Below are 22236 nucleotides of genomic sequence, written 5' to 3'. Positions count from 1 at the left end.
CACAGATATACCCAACTCCAACAATTTCACCACAATTCTTGTAATCATTGGCCATTTCTCTAATGCTTGTTGTATTGTTCCGCTGAAAGGTCTTCCCACAGCCATGGAAACAGCCACTGCACTGTTCCATCATGTGTTCTGGGTGTATGGATTACCAGAGGACATTGTCACGTATCGGGGCCCTCAGTTCACGTCAAGGGTATGGTATTTTGCAACCAGTTGGACATTAATGTCAGTTTAACCTCTCCTGTTTTGTTACCCTGGAGAGATCCTGGGTAACTGCCAGGGACCTTCTGGATCCTTCCATTATCCATGATTTCCACTGAAAACACCCTGACCACCCAGCACCCAGACCAAGGGGACGCCCAAGTCAAAGAACACCAGGAGGTGTTCGTAGAGGGGGTTATGTAAAATCTGCTTCCTCCAACCACCAGAGGGAGCCCTCACTTGAATACTGCTCACACTCCATTTTCTTCTACAGTCATTTCATGTTTGCTATCTATAAAGAGCCATGCCTTCCAACAACACATTGCGAAGTATTGCCACCTTTTTCCTGTTTATTGGGCTGGCAATTTGTAATCAGTACTGGATATTAAAAATAATCTACCCAACACTGTTTAAATCAGTATGGCTTTCTTTCTGTGAAACACAAAAGAAATAGCCTTAGTCAACATCTTTTTCCATACAATGAAAGTGAACTGAGGATAAATTATCTGCCAAACATCTAATTTTGTCTTCTACAGAAGAAAGAACATTATACAAGTTTGGAACAACATCAGAATGAGTAAATGATTACAAAAATAATTGGTAGTGGGGGGGGGAGGGGGGGCAGGGGGGGGGGGTATCTACGTCTTTAAACTAAGCTATGAGAGGCACGGGTATATGTGTGTGTGTGAAGATGATTTGAAGGTATTCTGACTTTGTGCACGTTTTAGAGGGAAACACGGATGACAAATGAATAAGAACAAGTATGTACCTGTGTGCACCGTAATACACACTAATTCTTATATTTCTTTTGGAAACACAGATAAGACATTATGTTACGCAATCCTCCATCTCAGTTCTTCCTGGCAAAGTAATAAATTATGTATTCAACAAATTGTTTGTACAAAAGCCCATCACAGACTCCCTCCCATCACAGACAAGCTCTGTTTCAGAGCGCACAGAAAAGCTTTGATAACAACCAGAAACTGAATTAACATTCATTGATGCAGTTATACAGAATGAATTCCGATAAACCAGAGACAGCTGAATCAATTTCGAAACACAAAAAACGTTATATTATTTAGCGTTAAGAGATGACTGAGGTTTCTAACGTTTCATATTACAGACATAACATGCATACACACACACACACACACACACACACACACAGAGACCATACTTGAAGGAAGGGATTAGGGTTGTCGTGTAATCCAGTACAACACTGTGGAGGTATGTGGCCTGCCTTTTTACGTCAAATAATTCCTTCTGCAGTAAATGTAGCACACACATACTAAAGCACACAGTACTTCCCTCTTAGAAAATAAGTTAATTTTCTCTCACAGGAAGTTAGCAAGTGTTTCTGTCTTAGCATCTGTGCAAGCATATGTTCTGAAATGCACACCCCCAACACACAAGCACAAAATACTACATCACACTCTCTAAGGTATATCTATCACAGCACTGAGAGCGCTGTTCCATTAAGCAGTGTTTATGAACTACTGCCTCTGAGCTGTAACCTTTACTGAAGTCCTCTCTCCTTATAATGGTGCTTAAACAACAGCCAAGAGCAGTTTGCACTGATCACATCTGAGGCAGCATAGAGGACAGAAAGAGGCTTATCTTTGGGATCATTTCTACGAATATTGTTGTTTTTACATCCCTAAACAATCACATTTATGTTTATAATTACATTTACACAAACTTAAGGCCAAGGTATACTTCATTTTTCAGTTTCTTGTATGCGATCAAACCTCAGCCTTTCAAAGTATAATCTTTTGAACAACAAACCTACAAGAACGCTACGACAGTTTTGTTCCCTTTTTATACAATGTCTGGAAAAACTAGGATGCATTTGGCCATATAAAGGCTGTGCCATAGTGATGTCCGGGTTCATGAATGAATCGTTCTTTTGAACCGGTTCTTTTCAGTGAACCAGTTCACCAAATCTGACTGAATCAGTTGGAACAGATAGCATCTTAAGTTAACACTTATCTACAAGTGTCACAGTCATATCTTTTCTCTCAGTTGTCCATGACACTTAAACTCAAAATGAGCTGGTGGAATATGATCCTTGATCTAGTGATGTCTGCTTTTGCTAACTCCTCTCTGTAATGAACCATTCCAGCTAGTTCGTAAATCTGAATGGACTATCCGGTCACAACCGTTCTACATCTGACAGAACATTTAACTGAGAACCACTTCTTCTGGACGTGTCCGAAATGCTGAAAACATAGCTCATGATATTATGAGCATGCATGTACTGAGGGTTTGACTGAGGGGTGCGAAATGTTTGTTTCTCATATATTTTGCCGAATAGTAAAAATGAACTAGAAATGTGTTTATAAATTGATCGTATTACAGTTTTAATAATGTATGATGTTCCGGTCACAAAATTCTCAGGTCGCAACAGTTCTCGAGTAACAGTACAATGAACTGAGAAACATCTCATTCGTACCTCTCTGAAGAACCAATGCTGAGCTGCTGATACTTCAGTGTGAGCATGCATGTACCAAAGAATTGAATGAAAGGGCGAAATGTACATTTCTTTAATAACAAACTTAAGCACTCTAAATTTGCTTGTGACATTGTTTTTAAATAATTTTCTCTGTAGGAATAAATTTAGCTGTGTTTTGGAACATGGTAGCTGGTCCAAACTTGTCATGAGCTGGTCGACCAGGTAACATGTTCCAAAAAGCACCCTGACCAATTTGAGCTGGTATAACCAGCTGGTTGCTGGTCTAAGCTGGTAGCCCAGCCTGAACCAGCTAATAACCAGCTTGAAACAGCTCATGGTCAGCTAGAAACCAGCTACCATGTCCCAAAACACAGCTACCAGCTTAAGCTGGATTTAAAAATTATTCAGAGATGAAAATGCATTTTCTATTGTTTATTTTGTGTGCAGATTATATTTTAAGTTTTTATGAGCTGGTTCATAGTTTCTTTAATATGGGTGAGTTGGTTAATTAAGGGATAATATACAGTCACCCGACAGGATGATCAGGACTCCAACGGCAAGTGAAGGGGTCTTGTATCACCCTGAAGGTTTTTTTTTTTTTTTTTTTTTCGCGAAAACAACCATCTGATTGTACATTATCCCGCTTATTACATGGCTACTAACAAAATAAATAAATACATGAACATAAAATATTGATTTGAGTAAAAATTACACTAGCGGCCAAACGTTTGGAATAATGTACAGATTTTGCTGTTTTGGAAGGAAATTGGTACTTTATTTCACCAAAGTGGCAATCAACTGATCATAAAGTATATTCAGGACATTACTGATGTAAAAAACAGCACCATCACTATTTGAAAAAAGTCATTTTTGATCAAATCTAGACAGCAGCCATCACTCCAACACCATATTCTTGAGTAATCATGCAAAATTGCTAATTTGGTACAAGAAATATCAAACACAGTTGATATAGCTCTTTAGTTCGTTAAATGAAGCTTTACATTGTCTTTGTGTTTGTTTTTGAGTTGCCACAGTATGCAATAGAATGACATGTCTTAAGGTCAATATTAGGTCAATAGAAACTGCTTTCTCTAGAAACTTGTCAGTCAATCATTGTTTTGAAGAATGAAGGCTATACAATGCTTGAAATGCAAAAAACTGAAGATTTCATGCAAAGGTGAACACTACAGTCTTCAAAGATAAAGGACAACTGGCTCTAACAAGGACAGAAAGAGATGTGGAATGCCAGATGTACAACTAAACAAGAGGATAAGTACATCAGAGTCTCTAGTTTGAGAAATAGAAGCCTCACATGTCCTCAGCTGACAGCTTCATTGAATTCTACCCGCTCAACACCAGTTTCATGTACGACAGTAAAGAGAAGATTCAGGGTTGCAGGCCTTATGGGAAGATTTGCAAAGAAAAAGCCACTTTTGAAACAGAAATCAAAAAGAAAGGGTTAGAGTGGGCAAAGAAACACAGACATTGGACAACAGATAATTGGAAAAGAGTGTTATGGATCTTAACCCCATTGAGCTTTTGTGGGATCAGCTAGACTGTAAAGCAGTGCTCGAATTGAGTCAAGACTTATGGGGGGTCCCCACCATTGTTTTTCTTGGTGTGGGGGGTTAGTCTCGCAATGTACAATTTATACAAAATATGCAATATATCTATTTGATCATAATATGCATAACTATATACTATTTATTAAAAACAGGCTTAAGTAAAAGAACAGGCTTTTGTGTTGATAAAGAATAAAAAAATATATACATTTTCTGTCCAATGTTATATAACAAAGAGAGATAAGCTAATATTCTTCTTTTAAATTGCTTACTCCAAGTAATACTGGATTTAGAGGGTGACAAAGTAGCAGACCCAAAAGGGCAAATATACCAGGGGACAACATATAAGGCACTTAAAGACCCATAAAAGCATGTGACTTCAAAATATATTGAAATGTCTCAAAAACAGTAGAAAATAATAGAATGGTTTCCAGGCTCACTACGATTTCACAATATTACTGTTTTTACTGTATTTTGTATCAAATCAATGCAGGCTTGGTGAGCAGAAGAGACTTTTGAACTTTTGAACAGTAGTGTACATTCAACAGAATAATTCTGGCATTATTTACAATGCAGTATTTACTACCCTAAAAACAACTGGACGATTAATGTGACACTTTGTGATAATAATGTTTGTTCCAAAAGACTTGTTTAAATGCATGAACTGGTTTATTAGATATTACAAATATAAACTGAGACAAGACAAGCTGCCAGTCTGTGTGTTAGTGTTGGTGGGGATTTTTCAACTATTTCAGTGCAGTTACATTGTTACGTCAGTTGGTGGCGGCAAAGGACTGTTATGAGTGAGTCAGTCAGCTGACTATTCAACCATTTCAGTCAAAAAGTCTGCTTTATTCAGAAACAAACAATGCTATTGTTATCAATATGTCAATCATTGCTATTTCAAGAGTGTAGGCCGCATTTATATGCAGATGTAATTCCCGAAACTTTGCAGCGTGTACGTGGCCGTTGGACCTCCTCGTAGCAGCATGAAAAACAAGTTTTTTACAAATTCTGAATGGATTATGTATAACGTAGATAGCGCACAACAAGCACTCCATTTATAATCACTAAAAAGCTGTCACTCATCTTCATCACAATATCTATCACCCCCGTAGAACCAGGCCTGTTAATAATGAAAAATGAGTAAGCCTAAATGTTTCCAATTTATGCAAGGAATGCAAAAGCTCTGACATGGAGTGGATAGATATAGTAGAAAGATACAGAGAGAGAGAGAGAAAATTACTCCTATATAGTCAGAAAGAAGCTTTCTCTTCCCGACTGCGAGTGGAGGTTTATTATTCTCCATTTTTTAGCTAAAATTAGCTTCATCAGAGCGACGACTAGCAAGCAGTCAGGTCACTTAGCAGTCTTTAGATGTGGGGCGGGGCGTTTACATTTTAAAGAGACATGACAACTAGCCTATAAACAAACTTAATATCAATTATTGTAAAAAATTATTGAAATTTACCGTATCCACTGCATGAATTTAATCAGATTTGTCATTATTATTTTTACTAAAATATAAGAATCTTGGGGACCCCTAAGTCTAATTTATGGGGGGTCCCTAATGCCTTATGGAGGTCCCGGATCCCCCCAGCCCACCATGCTGGAAGGTGCATGAGAAGTGCCCGACAGGACAGGAAGTGGGGAGAGAAATGTCACCTGAGTATCTGGACAAACTGACAGCTAGAATGCCAAAGATCTGCAAAGCTGTCATTGCCACACGTGCATTTTTTGATGAGAAATCTTTGAAATAGTTTAAATAATAATTTTTCATTAATAATAGTAATTAGTTATTAATGTCCTGACTATACATTGTAATCAGTTGAATGCCACTTTGGTGAATAAAAGTACCCATTTATTTCCAAAATCTGTACATTATTCCAAACTTTTGGCCTCCAGTGTTTGAGAAGAAAGAAATTGCTGAACCCCTGGAATCAACCTCCTGTTTGCATCAGAGTTCTGTTGGTTTATTTTGTGAAACTGACCATCTGACGCCTACATTTTCAGCCTATTACAAGACTACTTGCCTAATAAAAAAATAAACCCATATGAAACATTGATTTGAGTTTAAACTATTTTATTAGCTTTCTTGTAGATCGCATAGTGATCCGCGAAGCAGGAGAGACGGCTCCTGAGTAATATCTGACCGTTGGATTGAGCCATTAACCAATCAGAATTGCGTATCCCAGAGAGACATGTAATAAGACTATTTATTCTCTTTATATGCTTTAGACATGTAGAGGATATCCACGTTTGTGCATCACTGTCTGTATTGGATGCTTTAGGTACAAAAGCTACAAAGGCACAAAGGAAACGTAAGCAAAATCTAATCAATTGTAAGTCATGGTCATTGTGCAGTATCACTGCACTGATGACATTAATTGATGACATTAATTAATTGAAAAAGATAAAAATTTGCAATATGTGCTTACATATGGTTTTATTTGAATGTGTTCAAGAGTATATACACAAAGCCGGGATGTTGGAATGAAGTACTAGTGACATCATTATGTGATTATGTAAAAGAACTGCTAAATCATGTTTTTTTATCTGTTTATTGAAACAAACCTTTCAAAAGAACACGTTCGCAGAGATAAATCACACTTTCCATTACTACTGTGCCAAAACAATCACCTTAAAATATTGCGATACTTTTTCATATGATATTGTATAGATGCTTAATTATGATATCGTATTGCATAACAATCATATATTGAATAGTCACATATGTATCGCAAAACGAATTGTATCTTGATGTGGTTGGTGATACTAAGCCCTAATTTAGACTATGCGTTGGGCAGACACTTACCCAAAGCTACTTACAGTGTATTCAAGATCAATTTTTTATCAGTTTCTGTACTCCCTGGGAATTGAACCCATGACCTTGGCATTGCTGGCACCATGTTGAGCTACAGGATCATACTACATACTAAAACCCCCAAATGAACAGATGAGCCTGATTTTATGAAAATTCTAAAGATTTTTCTCGCTGCAGTCCCAATATGATATGTCGTTAGGAGATATTTTCTCCCAAACAGATGATGTTTTTAAGGTTTTTACACTCTATCGAGTTTTAAATCAACAAAAACCTCCCTACCATCAATCTAAACGATAGTGTCATAAAAAGCAAATGTGAGATGAAATCAAGTAATTTTATGGTGCTTCTATGACACTATTGGCTTACGTATCAAGACGCATGCTCTTCAGAACTTGTACCGCGGTCCTTTACATTGCAAGAGCAATACTCTATTGGTTGAGCAAAACCATAATTTAATTCCACTGGAACAAGGCTGTAAATATAGTTGGCTTTGTAATGCAAACCTTCGTTGTTTCTGTAGCACGTCCAGTGTTCATTTAACCAGGAAAGTGCCACTATACGTGCAAGGAGCAACATAAAAATCACTTTGCAAAAATATAGGTAAATGATGTGACTCTATGAGACCAGGTTGGAACAGACCTTTGTTCTCAAGCATGGGAAACATGTATACTAACATACAAGCACACGTTCACATACAAATCCCTAAATACAGGCAAATGCAAATGGTGCTACACATGTTTATCTGTCACACCCACAATCTCCCAAACATTTGTAGACACACACCTATAGCAATACAAAGGATGTGTTAAACTGCACAGGGAAAACCATTTGGCCAGTAAATTGAGACAAATGCAGAGGAAATTCAGCACCACCTATATATGCCAAATAACATAAATGTTGAGTGATGAATCTACAACATCTGTATGAGAATAAGCGCACAATCTGACAGACACAACCGCTGAGTGATGAGCAGGTTTTTGGATGAAGGATCACTTCCTCCCCTGAGGGCTTGGTGATGGCCTGCTTCTGTTTTGACCAATCACACGCGAGCATTGGCTCACCCCCATTGGTCATGGGTAATTCATTACCAAGCTGTCCCTTGTTAAGGCCAAATGATTATCAGCACATGGTTGCCATGAAACAATGAGCCCATCCTAAATCACTCAATTGGCCACTTCTCAGCGCTTTGTAACACGTGTTCACTAATGGACACCAAAGGGAGGTGTAATTAGTTTGAGATATATGATCAGTGCACGAGTGTATATTATTCACTAGGGCATTGATCGTACTTCAAATATTTAAATTTTCCATGTAATTCTACAAAATGGATTCTCCACTTCAGTAAAATAGAATTCTTACTTTCTAAATGCAGAGATGGATTTCAGTTATGATTAGGCCACTTAATCCAAATCAAACATATCACTTGCTAAGGTATGAGATTGAGGCCACAGATGGCCAATCAAACATTTTCCTGCCATAAGAGATTCCAGGGGCTAATCAGGAGCTAATTCATTCCACCTTATCCCACATTGCAATTCATGGTAGGTTATTAAAAAGATAGTTCTGACTCTAAATTCTGATTGAATGAGCCAAGTTTTAAGCCCTTTTAAAATGATTATAAACGCACACCTGTGACAGCGCATTCTATATTAATGTGGCAAACAGCTGCCTGCAGTTAGGATAGTGAGCTAAATTACTTAGTAGCGTAAATGTTTAGTCCAATAATTGATAAGAAATTTGAACTGTTTATTGAACTTTGGTGTCCTTTATCATATTGCTGTTGCCTATGACAGTGCCCAACCACTTTTTCAGCCATCTTGGTTCCAAAAGATTTTTCCAATTTATTTCTTCAATAGGGATTTCATAAAATCCTTGTTAAAAGAATTCTAAGCCATGAACCAAACCAATGAGCTCTGAGGTGAATTACAACATTATAAACTTTGATTTAAAGGGGGGAAAAAATTGGTAAAAGACTGTGTACGTATAAGTCTGTCATAAGGGTATGAAATACATTCGTATGAAGCATTGGCATAATCACATTAAAAACAATGTTAACGTATAAAACCAATGATTGTTATTAACAATAAACTGTTCTGCAAAATATTCATATATTTTCATATGCATTACAAATAAAAGTAGTTTGAGAGTAAAGGGAGACCGACTCAATTGTGTCATTTACAGTACATAATGCGAATGGGTGGTCACTGCAGAGCTTGTACGCACATTGTTGGCCACGGTGAAATAACACAAACTGATGGCTTCAATAGGTGCATATCCTATTGATTAACAACTTCAGAGTTCATGATAGGTCTTTAAAGGTTTTTAAGTTATAGTTAATAATTAACTTGCCTTGACATGTACCATTATTGTCTAGTGTGATACATGTTGTGCACATGCTGGAGCTTTTACAAAATAAACCATAGAGAAAAGAAATGTATTCGTCTATGGAAAGAAATTAATGGGATTTTTACGAAACCCGACAGTTGGACTCTTTACCCACTCGAGTCTGTGTGGAACAGTTGTTTTACCACTGGTAAGGCACAATCTCATGGCTTATTGCTTCATTACTAACCAAAACAGTCAGAATAATAATGCACATAATTAACTTATACACACATATTGGCCTACATAATACATTACGCTGATAGTACCATAAAAATAGAGCTGTTCACAACAAAACAGATGCTTTTATTTATTATGAAGATGCTCGTTCAACATCTTAAACTAAGTGAATCTTTACACAATCTTTCCATGTAATTACTTTATGAATTCATAATAACATTAAAATCCAATACGATATTGCACATGTAAATGAATGAAGTTGAAATTGTTAAACCTTGCTCAAGTCCTACTCCTGGATGTGTACCTTCCTGCAGAGTTCAGTTCCAACCCTGCAAATAAACTCTGGAGGAAGTAAGATCTCCGGGAATAGGATTCAACCCCTCTGCTGTAAAGGCAGACAGCTCAAAATGCAGACGTAACGTTTTTTAAGTGACAGCTAATCTGATATATCCAGTATTTTCACATTTCATGCAAAATAACAGCAAAGCAAAAAATGGTATTGAACTGCAGTGTTTGGTATAATGATATTTGGGCTGTTGTCTGTAATACAGATCCGCTTACACGCAACTTCTTAGCCCATATCCTCCATATCGAAGAAGCAGAATGTTATTAAATGACATATTGAAAGCCATAATGAAATTACAACATTAACCATGCACATTGCTCTTCAGAGAGAGACTTATGACACAGTACATGACTGGACAAGAACTCATTAAGTCACTGTAACTCTATCCATTATGAAGTCATGCGCTGTGATTAAGGCTAAGCTTCAACCATCTTAGTGAATGTGGGACAAAAGCCAAAATCCCTCCTATGGTGATGGAAGTGTGAATTACAACAGGTGTGCATTGATAAACCGGTAAATCATCACCATGGAGGAGAATCAAAATGCACACATGCACACACACACACAGCAATAACAAGCCTGTTCGCAAACTGACCTTTTCCATAAGGTCTTTTGATGTGATTACAGAGCTGAACCCTTGTTAAGTGTGCCCATTACCCCATATCCTCAAAAATACACACACTGGAACCAAATCCCCTTAATTTGTTAGTCAATACTGTTAAAGTAGATGAGAAAAGACCAGTGCAGGATAATGATCTATCTCTCCGGTCACCACAAACTTTCACAGAGCCCAAAACACACACACACTTGTACTTTAACAGCAACAAACATTTTAAACTTTGGATCTTTCTTCCACATTTTAATGTATATTTAAATTTGTACCTATTTGAAAACCCTTCTCAAATGTATCTTTGTGACACTGTGAAGTCAAGAGAGCTGGATCTAGGTGCGACTAAGGAGTTTAATGAAACGATAAACAAATACTTATAACAGGGAGACACAGCAACAAACAAAACATCTACGACGGGAAACAAGAACATAAACAGGCGCAAACATATACAACCGGTAATACTTAGGGCAAACACAGGTGGTGTAAACACATATACATTCAACAATTAACCAAGAACCAGCGATCAACAGGGCATATATACACAATGGATAATGACTTAATGAAACACAGGTGAGGACACAATCAAGGACAGCTGGCAGTGATGAGGGCACGGAATTATGGGAAGTGTAGTCCGGAAACAGATGACGCTGGGCAGATAACAGTGAATCGTGACAATCTTTTAATTAAGCCAGGTCTTTCTATTTGTGTCACTGTTCTTTCTTAATTTAATTTATTTTGTGTAGGCCTACATATTACTTAATTTGAAGGATTTATATTGGCATTTGGAATCATAATTTGAAATCAAATAAGAATCACGTAAGAATGGAATAAGATCCTATTGGATAAACTGAAATGAATTTATCTGATGATTATCATAACAGTCCTTGAAACTATGCTATGTAAACATCCCATCTCTTATCATTGGTTTCAAATTATTGTAGAAATGCCAAATGGATTCAATTAAAGGAATATAAGTTAAGCTCAATTGACAGCATTTGTGCATACTGTTGATTACTACAATAATAATAATAATAATAATTATTATTATTTTGGTTTGTCCCTCTTTTTCTTAAAAAAAAGAAAAGAAAGAAAAAATCTTGGTTCCAATGGAAGTGAATAGGGTCAGTCTACAAACGTTAAAATATTTACTGCTTCAAAAGGATAGGCACAAAATATAAACAATATGTTTTAATACAAATTTCTTACTAACCTTTTCTGAGTAAAGTTACAGTATATCTAATTTTACAATTTTGTTGCCATGATGATGTAATGCCCTAAACCCGGTAATGCACCTAGTAGATTTAAACAACTTTACAGCTCAAACAATACACAAGTTTTACCAGAAGAATTAATGTAATTGCTGTTAGAAAGTTATAAAATTCAGATTTCAGTCTTCAATTGTAAGTGCCCCACTGTAACCTCGATATTTTTAAATAATTTAACGTTAAAATTAAGTATTTTAAGTATTTTAACATTTGTAGACTGGCCATATTCACTTCTATTGTAACCCAGATTTTTGCCTTTTTATTTTTTTAGAAAAGGAGGGATGAGTCAAAATTATTATTTGTGATAATCAGCATTATGCCACAAATGCTATCAATTTAGCTTAACTTGTGTAAAACCCTAAATATTTCTTTAAGATCTTCTACATGCTTGACAAGTGCTATATTAATTAAATGCATAATACAATTATAATAATCATATTTCTATTAAACAGTTGGAAAGTGCACACATTGTTCTGTTTCTCTGACTGTAACGTAAACAACATTCTAGCTCTCTGTATTCTCCCCCACTGTGTATTCATGAAAAAAACTAACGTATCAAATGAGCACCAACAAATATTTCATCACCCATCCCAGGGATGCCCTCATTGACTATCATCCATTTTTTGGAAACCAATATTTATCTAAAGTTAAATTTCCCCAGTTTTCAAGATGATAAATTAAGGCTTGTTGTTTGCTCAGTGGGTTCACACACTAGTGTAATGCATAGTGCTACATTGTCAGACTAAGACGAAAAGGCAATTCATCTATGCAAGCAAGGTGTCTACAGTGTGCGTGTCATTATCTATGAAAAAAATGGCTGACATAAAATCAGATTTGCACCATCTCAGGGTAGCAGTTATATCATTGTAAGTCTAGAATGCCCTCGTGTCCCTATGTTCCGTTGCCATGCCAACATATGCTCTGCTACCACACCAACGGAATCTCTGAGTGATGCTTCACTCTAAAAGACATTCCACACTGTCCTCATCCCTCTGGTCCCTGTCAATCAATGTCAGGTTTGATTGACAGGTGCTTTGACCCCACTGACGTAGCTAAAAAAAATGCTGTCCCCTCACATTAATCAGCAGCGGCGCATCTTAAGAGGGCAATACGAGGGCAATACGTTATCGGACATTTTCAGGACTACTAATGACTTTCCTAAAAATGGATCCATCGGCTGACAAGAGCATCTCTATAAACCAACTCAGGAAGATAGAGCCAGAGAGTTAAAGGCATTTTGACCTCTCCCCCTGTTTCTCACCCTTTTCCCCCCTACTCTCTCTCTCTCTCTCTCTCTCTCTCTCTCTCTCTCTCTCTCTCAGTATTTATCACTTGTACTCTCTCTTTTATTAACCCACTTAGCTACAATGTCTGGCCCAGACCACAAGCACATTACTCAAACTTGAAATAAGGCAGCACGACTAAGAGCAATTTGGGCGAATGCCTGCACAATAAGAAGGCAGCGGTCCACTGAGTGTCACACACACACACACACACAAACATTCATTGAGGCAACAAAATAATTACAGCCCTGAAATAAATGTTGTTAAGGCCATAGAGTAAGTGATAGTAGATAAAGGAGCAAAGAAGAGAGTATATGGCAGAAGTGTATGTGTGTGTTTCAAGTTAACATTAAATAGAATTTGGCCCTCTTCATTTAACAGAATATTCCAGGTGTAAGTTAATCTCAAATTACAGCATTTACGACATAATGTTTATTACCACAAAAATGTATTTTGACTTGTTCCTCCTCTACTTTGAAAAAAAAAAAAAGAGCACAAATCTGGGTTACCATGAGGCCCTACATTGAATAGGGCCAATCCGTAAATGTTTAAATACTCACTGTTTCAAAAGAATAACCACAACGATATCATGTTAACACAATTCTACTGTGACAAAATTGACTTTACATATTATGTGTAAAGTTATATCCAATTTTGCAACTTATTGCCATGACAACCTAACCCTAAAACATTAAAGCAACCATAAAAATTACGATTTAAACAAATATACTGCTAAAATAATATGAGTTTTAATAGAAAGAAAAAAAAGATTTTTATGGTTATCAACATTATGCCTCTAACGCTATCGACTGACCTTAACTTGTATTGAACCCGGAATACTCACAGTACTTTAATGCATGTTGCTGGACTTATTGTGATTGATTCAGCTGTGCACATTTTTCTAAATAAGTTTTTTGTTTTCATTATGATAAATCAAAATGCTCTTGCTTTTCCTCTGAAATGACATTTCTTTTGTGTTAACATCACCAAGGCCGTGCAGGCTATTGGATCATTTTAACCAACTGTTAAACAACTACTGTATTTAGACAAACTCGCATACATGTCTGGCTCCAGTCTGGTACAGAACACAAGCTTTTTACAATCCAGTCTATTCCCAATGGGATTGCCAAATCTCACCTTATTTTTTTTTTTCTCATTGATTATCCAGTTTCACTCTGAAATATGTCACCAAAGTAAAATGGGTTGCGAATAGGTTTTTGTACGTGTCTATGTCTAGAAGGTAACACCTCAGCAGCCTAAGTCTAGCAAGGGTCTCATTCACTGTTACTATGGTTAGGTTTAGGGTTAGATTTAGTGGTAGGGAAGGTATAAGGTTTCTATGTGTGAATGTCGCATGCAGCTTTTCCAAGACTTAAAGTAACTGTTTACCTTCGAGACATGACTGTTTTACATTGACTTTAAGTGTGCAAAAATAAAAATAAGGGCAAGAAAAGAAAGCAAAATCTCCCCTTACCTTGAACATTGCCAGCCCAACTCCCATTCTCTCTCCTCAACTCCTGCATGATGATGTGAGCTGGTTCTTGTCTCTTCCTCTCATAGCCCTGGATGGAGGAGTGACTGACCGTTGAAGTAGTTTCAGGAAATGGTAGAGGTAAAAAAAGACTGGTGTGACAGGTGACTGTCAGATGGAGACCGTGGTTGAAAGTGTTGGTCTCTACTGTAAATCCAGGCTGGGTTACTGAGCACAGGCAATTTTATATTATGAACTATGAAGAAATGTCAAAAAGATGCCTAGCTCACAATTTAAGAAATAACTCAAAACAAAGACAAATGAGATTTAAAATAAGATTAAGCTATGTGATTGATGTTCAGTCACCCAAGACAAAAGTTCATTGCTTAAATCAAACCGAAGAAATATACGTAAAATTTAAACTAAACCAGGACAACGTAAGGCTTTCATCGGCTACAAAATGTGATATAAAACACAAATAAATCAAATGAAGAAGGCGGAAAGAAGTGTTTCTTGATAAGCCTAAAAGTTCATTTTATCTGCATTAACAGTTCCCCAAACACCGGAGTTGCTTGATGTCCAAAAGAGTCCAGAGGTCTCATTGGTTTATTTATCCATGTACATCCTTCGCTGGATTCTTCTCATGGCACTACAGGAAGGGAAAAGCAGAGAACAGTGTCTGAAATACAGGTCGGTGTTCTGGCAAATTGTGCTGAATAAAAGCAAGCAAAAGTTTATGATTATGATATTTGGGAGACTGTGTGAGAGTTGTCTTCTTTTTTTCCCTTTGATTTTCCATTCTATTGATCAAAGACACTTTCTATTGATCTAACACACAGTGTTCAGAATCAGCAATTGTTGGCAGGGGTTTCTTGACTGACAATGTATGTTGTAATAGCCTACTTTATACCATGAAAGGGACAGAAACACATATAGTAACCCACTTACAAATGTTCACTGGTGGCCAAAAGTTTGGAATAATGTGCAGATTTTGCTCTTATGGAAAGAAATTGGTACATTTATTCACCAAAGTAACTGAATACAGTGAAACTGATCACAATGAATAGTCAGGACATTGATAATGTGAAAATTTAGTATTACAATTTGAAAAAATTGACAAAATTCAGAACTTCTTAAACTACTTCAAAGAGTTCTCAACAAAAAATCCTCCATGTGCAGCAATTGCAGCCTCTGCGTTTCTTTGCCAATTCTACAATTTTCTTTTTGTTTTTCTGTTTCAAAAGTGGCTTTTTCTTTGCAAATCTTCCCATAAGGCAACCCTGAGTCATCTCTTTACTGTTGTACATGAAACTGGTGTTGAGCGGGTAGAATTCAATGAAGCTGTCAGCTGAGGACATGTGAGGCATCTATTTCTCAAACTAGAGATTCTGATGTACTTATCCTGTTGTTTAGTTGTACATCTGTTAGAGCCAGTTGTCCTTTGTCTTTGAAGACTGTAGTGAACACCATTGTATGAAAACTTCAGTTTTTTTGCATTTCAAGCATTCATTCCTCAAAACAATGATTACCTGATGAGTTTCTAGAGAAAGCTGTTTCATTTTTGCCATTTTTGACCTAATATTGACCTTAAGACATGCCAGTCTATTGCATATTGTGGCAACTCAAAAACACAAAGACGATGTTAAGCTTCATTTAATGAACCAAAGAGCTTTCAACTGTGTTTGATATAATGGCAAGTGATTTTCAGCACCAAATTAGCAATTTAGCTTGATTACTCAAGGATATGGTGTTGGAGTGATGCTGCTGTCCAGATTTGATAAAAAAATGATTTTTTTCAAATAGAGATGGACCTGTTTTTACATCAGTAATGTCCTGACTATACTTTGTGGTCAGTTGAATGGCACTTTGAATTAAAGTACCAATTTCCTTCCAAAACAGCAAAATCTGTACATTATCCCAAAATTTTGGCTGCCAGTATATACAAATACATTTATGTGTTATATTTTTTGTGTGTTATTGTGATACTTACCAATCTAACCATCCTGTGGTATTTCATCATTATTATTTTGTTAATGTTTAGAAAAATGTGATACACAAGACAGGGCGAATGCAAGCATTCAAAAGCATAAGACAAGATGGTCGCCTTCCTTTGAAATGTCCATTTCACCATATATATTAGGCAAGCAAAATGGGGTTTTTGTTTGTTTGTTTGTTAACTTGTTTGTTTTTTGTAGTCCATTTATAAGAAAACATGAGAAGGATGAATTGGAGATGTCAAAAATAAATTTAAATCACATGTAAAACAGGGATTTGTAAAAAATAAAATAAAAAACTCAGTTGAAAATTCATTTGACATTTCAAACTAGTAAATTCTGTCCAAGAAGAAAGAAAAATCGCATTGAGAATAAAATATATAGCAAATAAAATATCTTTATGAATAGAACAGGGTGAGGTTCAGATTTCCTTAATCTTAAGTTGTCACAACGTCACTTCATGGATAGCCATCTCTTTCTTAGAATTGCATTAGCATTTAATAAAATAAAATAAAATATTAAGGTAGAAGAAAAAATAAAAACAACCCTCTTATTACATTCAGAGGTAAATGTATAAAATAAATTATATATATATTTCATATCATCAAAATACCCTTCCAGAATTCACAATTAAGTAGCTAGACAATCAAATAACGAAAAACAGTTACATATTAAAACGTCATATAAATTTAATGAAAAGGTTTTAATTCAAGAAAACTTTTGGGTACAACTTATTGTGGTCATGTGTGTGAACTAAACACTGAGACCCTAAAATCAAGTAACACATCAGAATCAAGAGAAAGATAAAGGTGACGGTAAGAAAGCAGAAGAGGCGATAGCCTGTCTGAAAGGTGTTAGATGAACAGATAAAATGAGGCCGAAAGTGAGAAACACTGGAAAGAGACAGAAGAAAATTAAACACTCAATAAAAAGTCAGGGTGATCCATAACAGCCCAAATGGACTCAAGCTAGGGAGCATGTGGCTACACTAAAACAAAATCAGTACACTGATCTAAAGCCTAATCAATATTTCCAGCACAAACTTAATTATTGGTCACAACTCAGGTAGGATGACACCACAAATCACAATTTTAAAATCAGAGCAAGAACCGCAAATTAAGCGGTCACACCAACTTCGCAAATTTCAGTAAAAGATTTGCAACAATTTCTCAAATGAAATAAAACACTGACACCTGCACTGGACATTGGAGATGTATGAGTTCAGGGACAATTTTCAGTCTGGGCGTCCCAATACCAGATGTGAATGCTGTGTATCTTAGAAAAGAAAGAATGGCAGAAAACAAATGTCTTTCTCTTCATATACAAAAGAAAAAGATGGATAGAGTCTGGGAAGGGTAAAAACGGGCATGGAATTGGTATGAAATGAGTGTTGAAATTGTAGTCGCCAGGTCGTCCATTAGTTTAGTGTGTGTGTGTTTGTGTGTGTGTTTGTGTGTGTGTGTGTGTGTGTGTGTGTGTGTGTGTGTGTGTGTGTGTGTGTGTGTGTGTGTGTGTGTGTGTGTGTGCTGTGTTTAATGTACATGTAAAAAAGAAACACAAGTACACACACATACACACACACACACAGACAGACAAACAGATTAGACAGACACTTAACGAGCCGTTCAACCTACCTAGAGGAATATTTAAGCATCCAGGGAAGAAAAAGAGTGATAGCCTACGTAAGGGTAGATGTTGGAGGACAAAAATAACTGTTTAAAAAAAGAGAGAAAGAAAAATAATTAAAACTGATAAGGGAGGTGTGGAGGTGATTTTTGCACCTCTTTCGGAATTCTCTCCAACTTTCATACAGGGTGCATCACACTTTTGAGATGGAGGGAGTGGAAGGGATGATCAGAGGAGGGATGGAAAGGAGGGACAGGCGAAGGAATGAAGGGGGTCATAAATAGCCAAACGAGAGAAAGAGAAATAAAAACTTGCCCCTTCTTTCGCCTCTCTCCTCTCTTGCCATAAATAGACAAAATTATACACCATATAGATGGAGAAATAGATCAGGAGGCAAATGATGGAGAGAGCAAACAATTGAAAAGATGATGTGCCTCCCAGCACCACGATGAGAAAGAAGAAGAAAAACAAAACGAAAGAAATAACAAATACTCCAGTGTCTTCCGTTTTCCTTTCTTTTAAACAGGGGAGTCAGTTTGTTGCTCCTGTTCAGTTGTTGCTTTAGTTCCTCTCTTTTTTATTCTTTCTCTCTCTCACACACTTTTTCTTTATGTCTTTCTCTTTCTTTTGGCTTCTGAAGGAGTCCTCTGTTTGCAGTAAGTAATAGCCCTTTTCCACAGACAGTGACTGAGGCAGAACAGTAGGAAGAGGTGTAATCGTTGTGATGTCTGCCCAAGAATTCCACACATCGAGGCTGTTCTCTCTCTCTCTCTCTCTCTCTCTCTCTCACTCACTCTAGCTCTCGCTCACCCCTCCCTAATGGACTGAAAGCTGTGGAGTAGGAGTCAGAGAAAGCAGAATGAGAGGGGTCCCTCTACAGGATTAGTTAGGAGGAAAAGTAGCCAATAACACTAAGAGTCTCTGACACTGATTTTATAGTGCTTTGCTATCACTCTATCTATCATCGGTCTGAGTTTTCTGTGAATCTGACCTGGCTGCAGATCTTTCTTTTCTCTGATGTCTGCTTTCTCAATCCCCCGCTTAAGGCCTCATTCTCTGGATTCTCGGCTTGGGCTACTTATCATTTGTTCCTTTGATCCAACATTTCTTGGCACCTGCCTTCCACTCTTCTCTTAAAACTGTCTGCCTGTTGCACTCTCTCTCTCTTGTTGTTGATCATTTTGAAAGAATAGATAGAGCATACCCATTTTTAGGATTTTTTTGTTTTTTATCAATTCCTTTGAAAATTCTGCTATTTATCTTTCAAGGAAACATATTTGTTTCACAATGAATATTGGAGGACCACCTTAGGCGGATGAATCGCCTCCAAAATTTAAAAATTTGTGGTCAACAAATATATTTTTGATGGGCAGTTCTTAAGCTTTTTCTCCCAAGTAATTTACTAATTGGATAAATATCTAAGTACATTTGGGTAGTATCATTTTAGTATTGGTAGTATGATTATTGAGCAAAACCACAGATCAAAAAATAACCTTAAGTTAAAAAGTGGTAGCATCATTATTTTATTTTTGCACAGAGATTGGTAGGTTTGTTACTAAAATCAGTTGACTTTAGCAATACTTGTTGCATTATAATTGTAAAAATGGACAAAGTTTGGTTGGTTGGGTTTTTTTTTTTTTTTAAAGTTGGCATGCATGTAACTCAAGAAGTATTAAATAAATCTTAATATCCTTTTAGATTCTGGTTCAAAACAAACTTTCCTTTTGATATCTTCATTTATAAGGCCCAATATCAATCATATGGGGATCTGTACTTATACTGCACTATTTTCCCTCCGTCTGTATTCAATACTTACCTGTCCTGATTATATTTTCATCCATCAATGTGATTGTCTAGGGAGAGTCTCTTGACTCTCATCAAATCAAAACACATGTAAAAAAAACTTCAACTGGAGCTGTAGATCGAGCGCCAAGTTCACTGCTATTAATCATGGATGTGGAGAATGCCACAAGCAGTTCAACACCTGAAAACCTCGGCCGCACCTGAAAGGGATTTTCGCTGTGAAAAAGGTCAATTGCTTGATCGTGTCATGTGAGTTTAGCTTGCTCAAGCCAGATATCAGTATTAATCCTGCCTCTAATTTTAAGAAACATATAGAGGTAAATTTCATATTTCTGCTTACTAGATTCTGTGTCTATAAATTAGCCTGTAAATTAGCTATCTATCACTGAGATTATTGCTTTGCTGTGATAGATTAATGCAATTTTATCAATAGGGCTGGGTGATAAAACTATCGTGATGTTTATCATGAAAAAAGAGAGATGTCCTCAATATCATGATAAACTTTTGAGTAATTTTCTATACTTAGCCTAAGTTCCACATCTAGACCAGGGGTGTTCATTACATTGATCGCAATAGCAAGACCACCACTGGTTGGTTGATCTAGATCAGGGGTCAACCTTTTTGACATGGAGTGCCATTTTATATTTTCCTGGTCAATGGCAAATTCGCACTTGCATTTCAGTCTACATCTTGATGTAATCCTTCCTCATGATCACGCAGCGTGTTTTCATCAGCTGAATGGGAGACTAAACAATAATAAAGTGTGACGAGACTCACGCTGCATGTGCAAGCCATTCACGCATCACTTAAGATGATCAACTATTCATCCCTTTTCGGTGAATCGCACCTGCAAAATCTGAAAGCTTTATTTCCAGGTTTAATTTATATTTTGAATAGAAATGATGTCTTTTAATTGTTTATTGTAATTTTTGTGTGACCATGGTTTTATGGAGGGTGTACCTGTATGCAAAATTTCAAGGATAACTAGTGGTGTTGTCCTTATTACATGACGTGTTGTTCTGAAAGCAAAAAGAAACAAATGAAACAAGGAATGTAGGCTGTCATCCGCACAGCCAGACCGAAGCAAAGCGGTCGTGATTACTTGCTCGATTAACCGAAAGTAAAGCGCTGCCATCTGGTGATGCGCAAATGGCTTGCACACGCTGCACGAGTCTGTTGGGTATACTGAAGCCTCGTCACATTTAACATTTTTATTTAGCCTCCCATTCAACTCATGAAAACATTCAGCATGATCATGATGAAGGACTGCATCAAGATGTAGACTGGAAAGCAGATGCGGAATTTATATAAATAAAATAGTCTACTCCTCTCTCACTGTTGCTGGCATACCAGTGATTACACCCTGATCTAGATCAAATATAAAATACTGACTTTTTATTTCCTGGCATCTGTAGCTGCGTACTGTTTGACTGAAAGGCGGTGTATGTATATAAACGCAGTCAGTTATGTCCAAAGTGAAAGTAAACAGTGGCATAAAAAGCAGATTTGTATCAAAATGTCCGACTTGATCTGTACAGGTAACCAAGGATGGATTAAGAACTGAGTGGCCCATGGGCCACACTGTGGAGGCCCTCCATGACATACTACATTCACATTTATGTGCTACAGGAAGCTTGGCAGATTTAGTTCGATTTTCAAAAAGATTGAAGAAAAGTTTGTAGCAATGTCTGCAGTGGCCATTTATATGTACTTTTTAATTATGAACCAATCCAAAATCATGCATTATTAATAGAAATGTGCACAACACCAGTATTTAAATACCAACATCACTATTCGATTATACTGCACATGTACAGATGTCTTCAATCTGATCTGAGTCTGACGGAACTGACAAACCTTCAAGTTTTGGGCCAGATTCAAGTCAGTTTCTCAAGTAGGCTTTATGGGCTGTTTTTAAATAGTTTTTCTAAGTAAACACACACTGGACGGACATCTTTTATCATTGCACCATGGATGGATTGAACCATTGATTATGATACTTTTATGATGATTTATGGGATTTTTGGAACTTCAAAATTTTGGCACCCATGTATGGACCAAAAGAGCTGATATATTCTTCTAAAAATCTTAATTTCACTTCTGCTGAAGAGAGAAAGTCATACACATCCGGGATGTCATGAATGTGAGTAAATGAGTAGAGAATTACAATTTTGGGGTGAACTATCCCTTTAAGTGAGTAGTACTTGGCTGGTCATGTGATCCTAAAATGG

The 22236-nt window shown here is 36.8% G+C and overlaps 1 protein-coding gene across 1 annotated transcript in view; it reads right to left on the bottom strand.

The window, feature by feature from the left end:
* Positions 1-18712, bottom strand: part of grin2bb (glutamate receptor, ionotropic, N-methyl D-aspartate 2B, genome duplicate b) — a 148760-nt gene extending 130048 nt beyond the window's left edge. The window contains 3 exon segments of the mRNA XM_052137623.1: positions 14586-15231; positions 18211-18288; positions 18695-18712. Coding sequence (XP_051993583.1) covers positions 14586-14612 — 27 coding nt within the window. The 5' untranslated portion in view covers positions 14613-15231; positions 18211-18288; positions 18695-18712.
* Positions 18713-22236: the final 3524 nt, after the last annotated feature.

The sequence above is a fragment of the Xyrauchen texanus genome, chromosome 11 (assembly GCF_025860055.1).
Source record: "Xyrauchen texanus isolate HMW12.3.18 chromosome 11, RBS_HiC_50CHRs, whole genome shotgun sequence".
NCBI lineage: Eukaryota > Metazoa > Chordata > Actinopteri > Cypriniformes > Catostomidae > Xyrauchen > Xyrauchen texanus.
The sequence above is the reverse complement of the archived record's forward strand: the minus strand, read 5'-3'. Positions and strand labels throughout refer to the sequence as shown.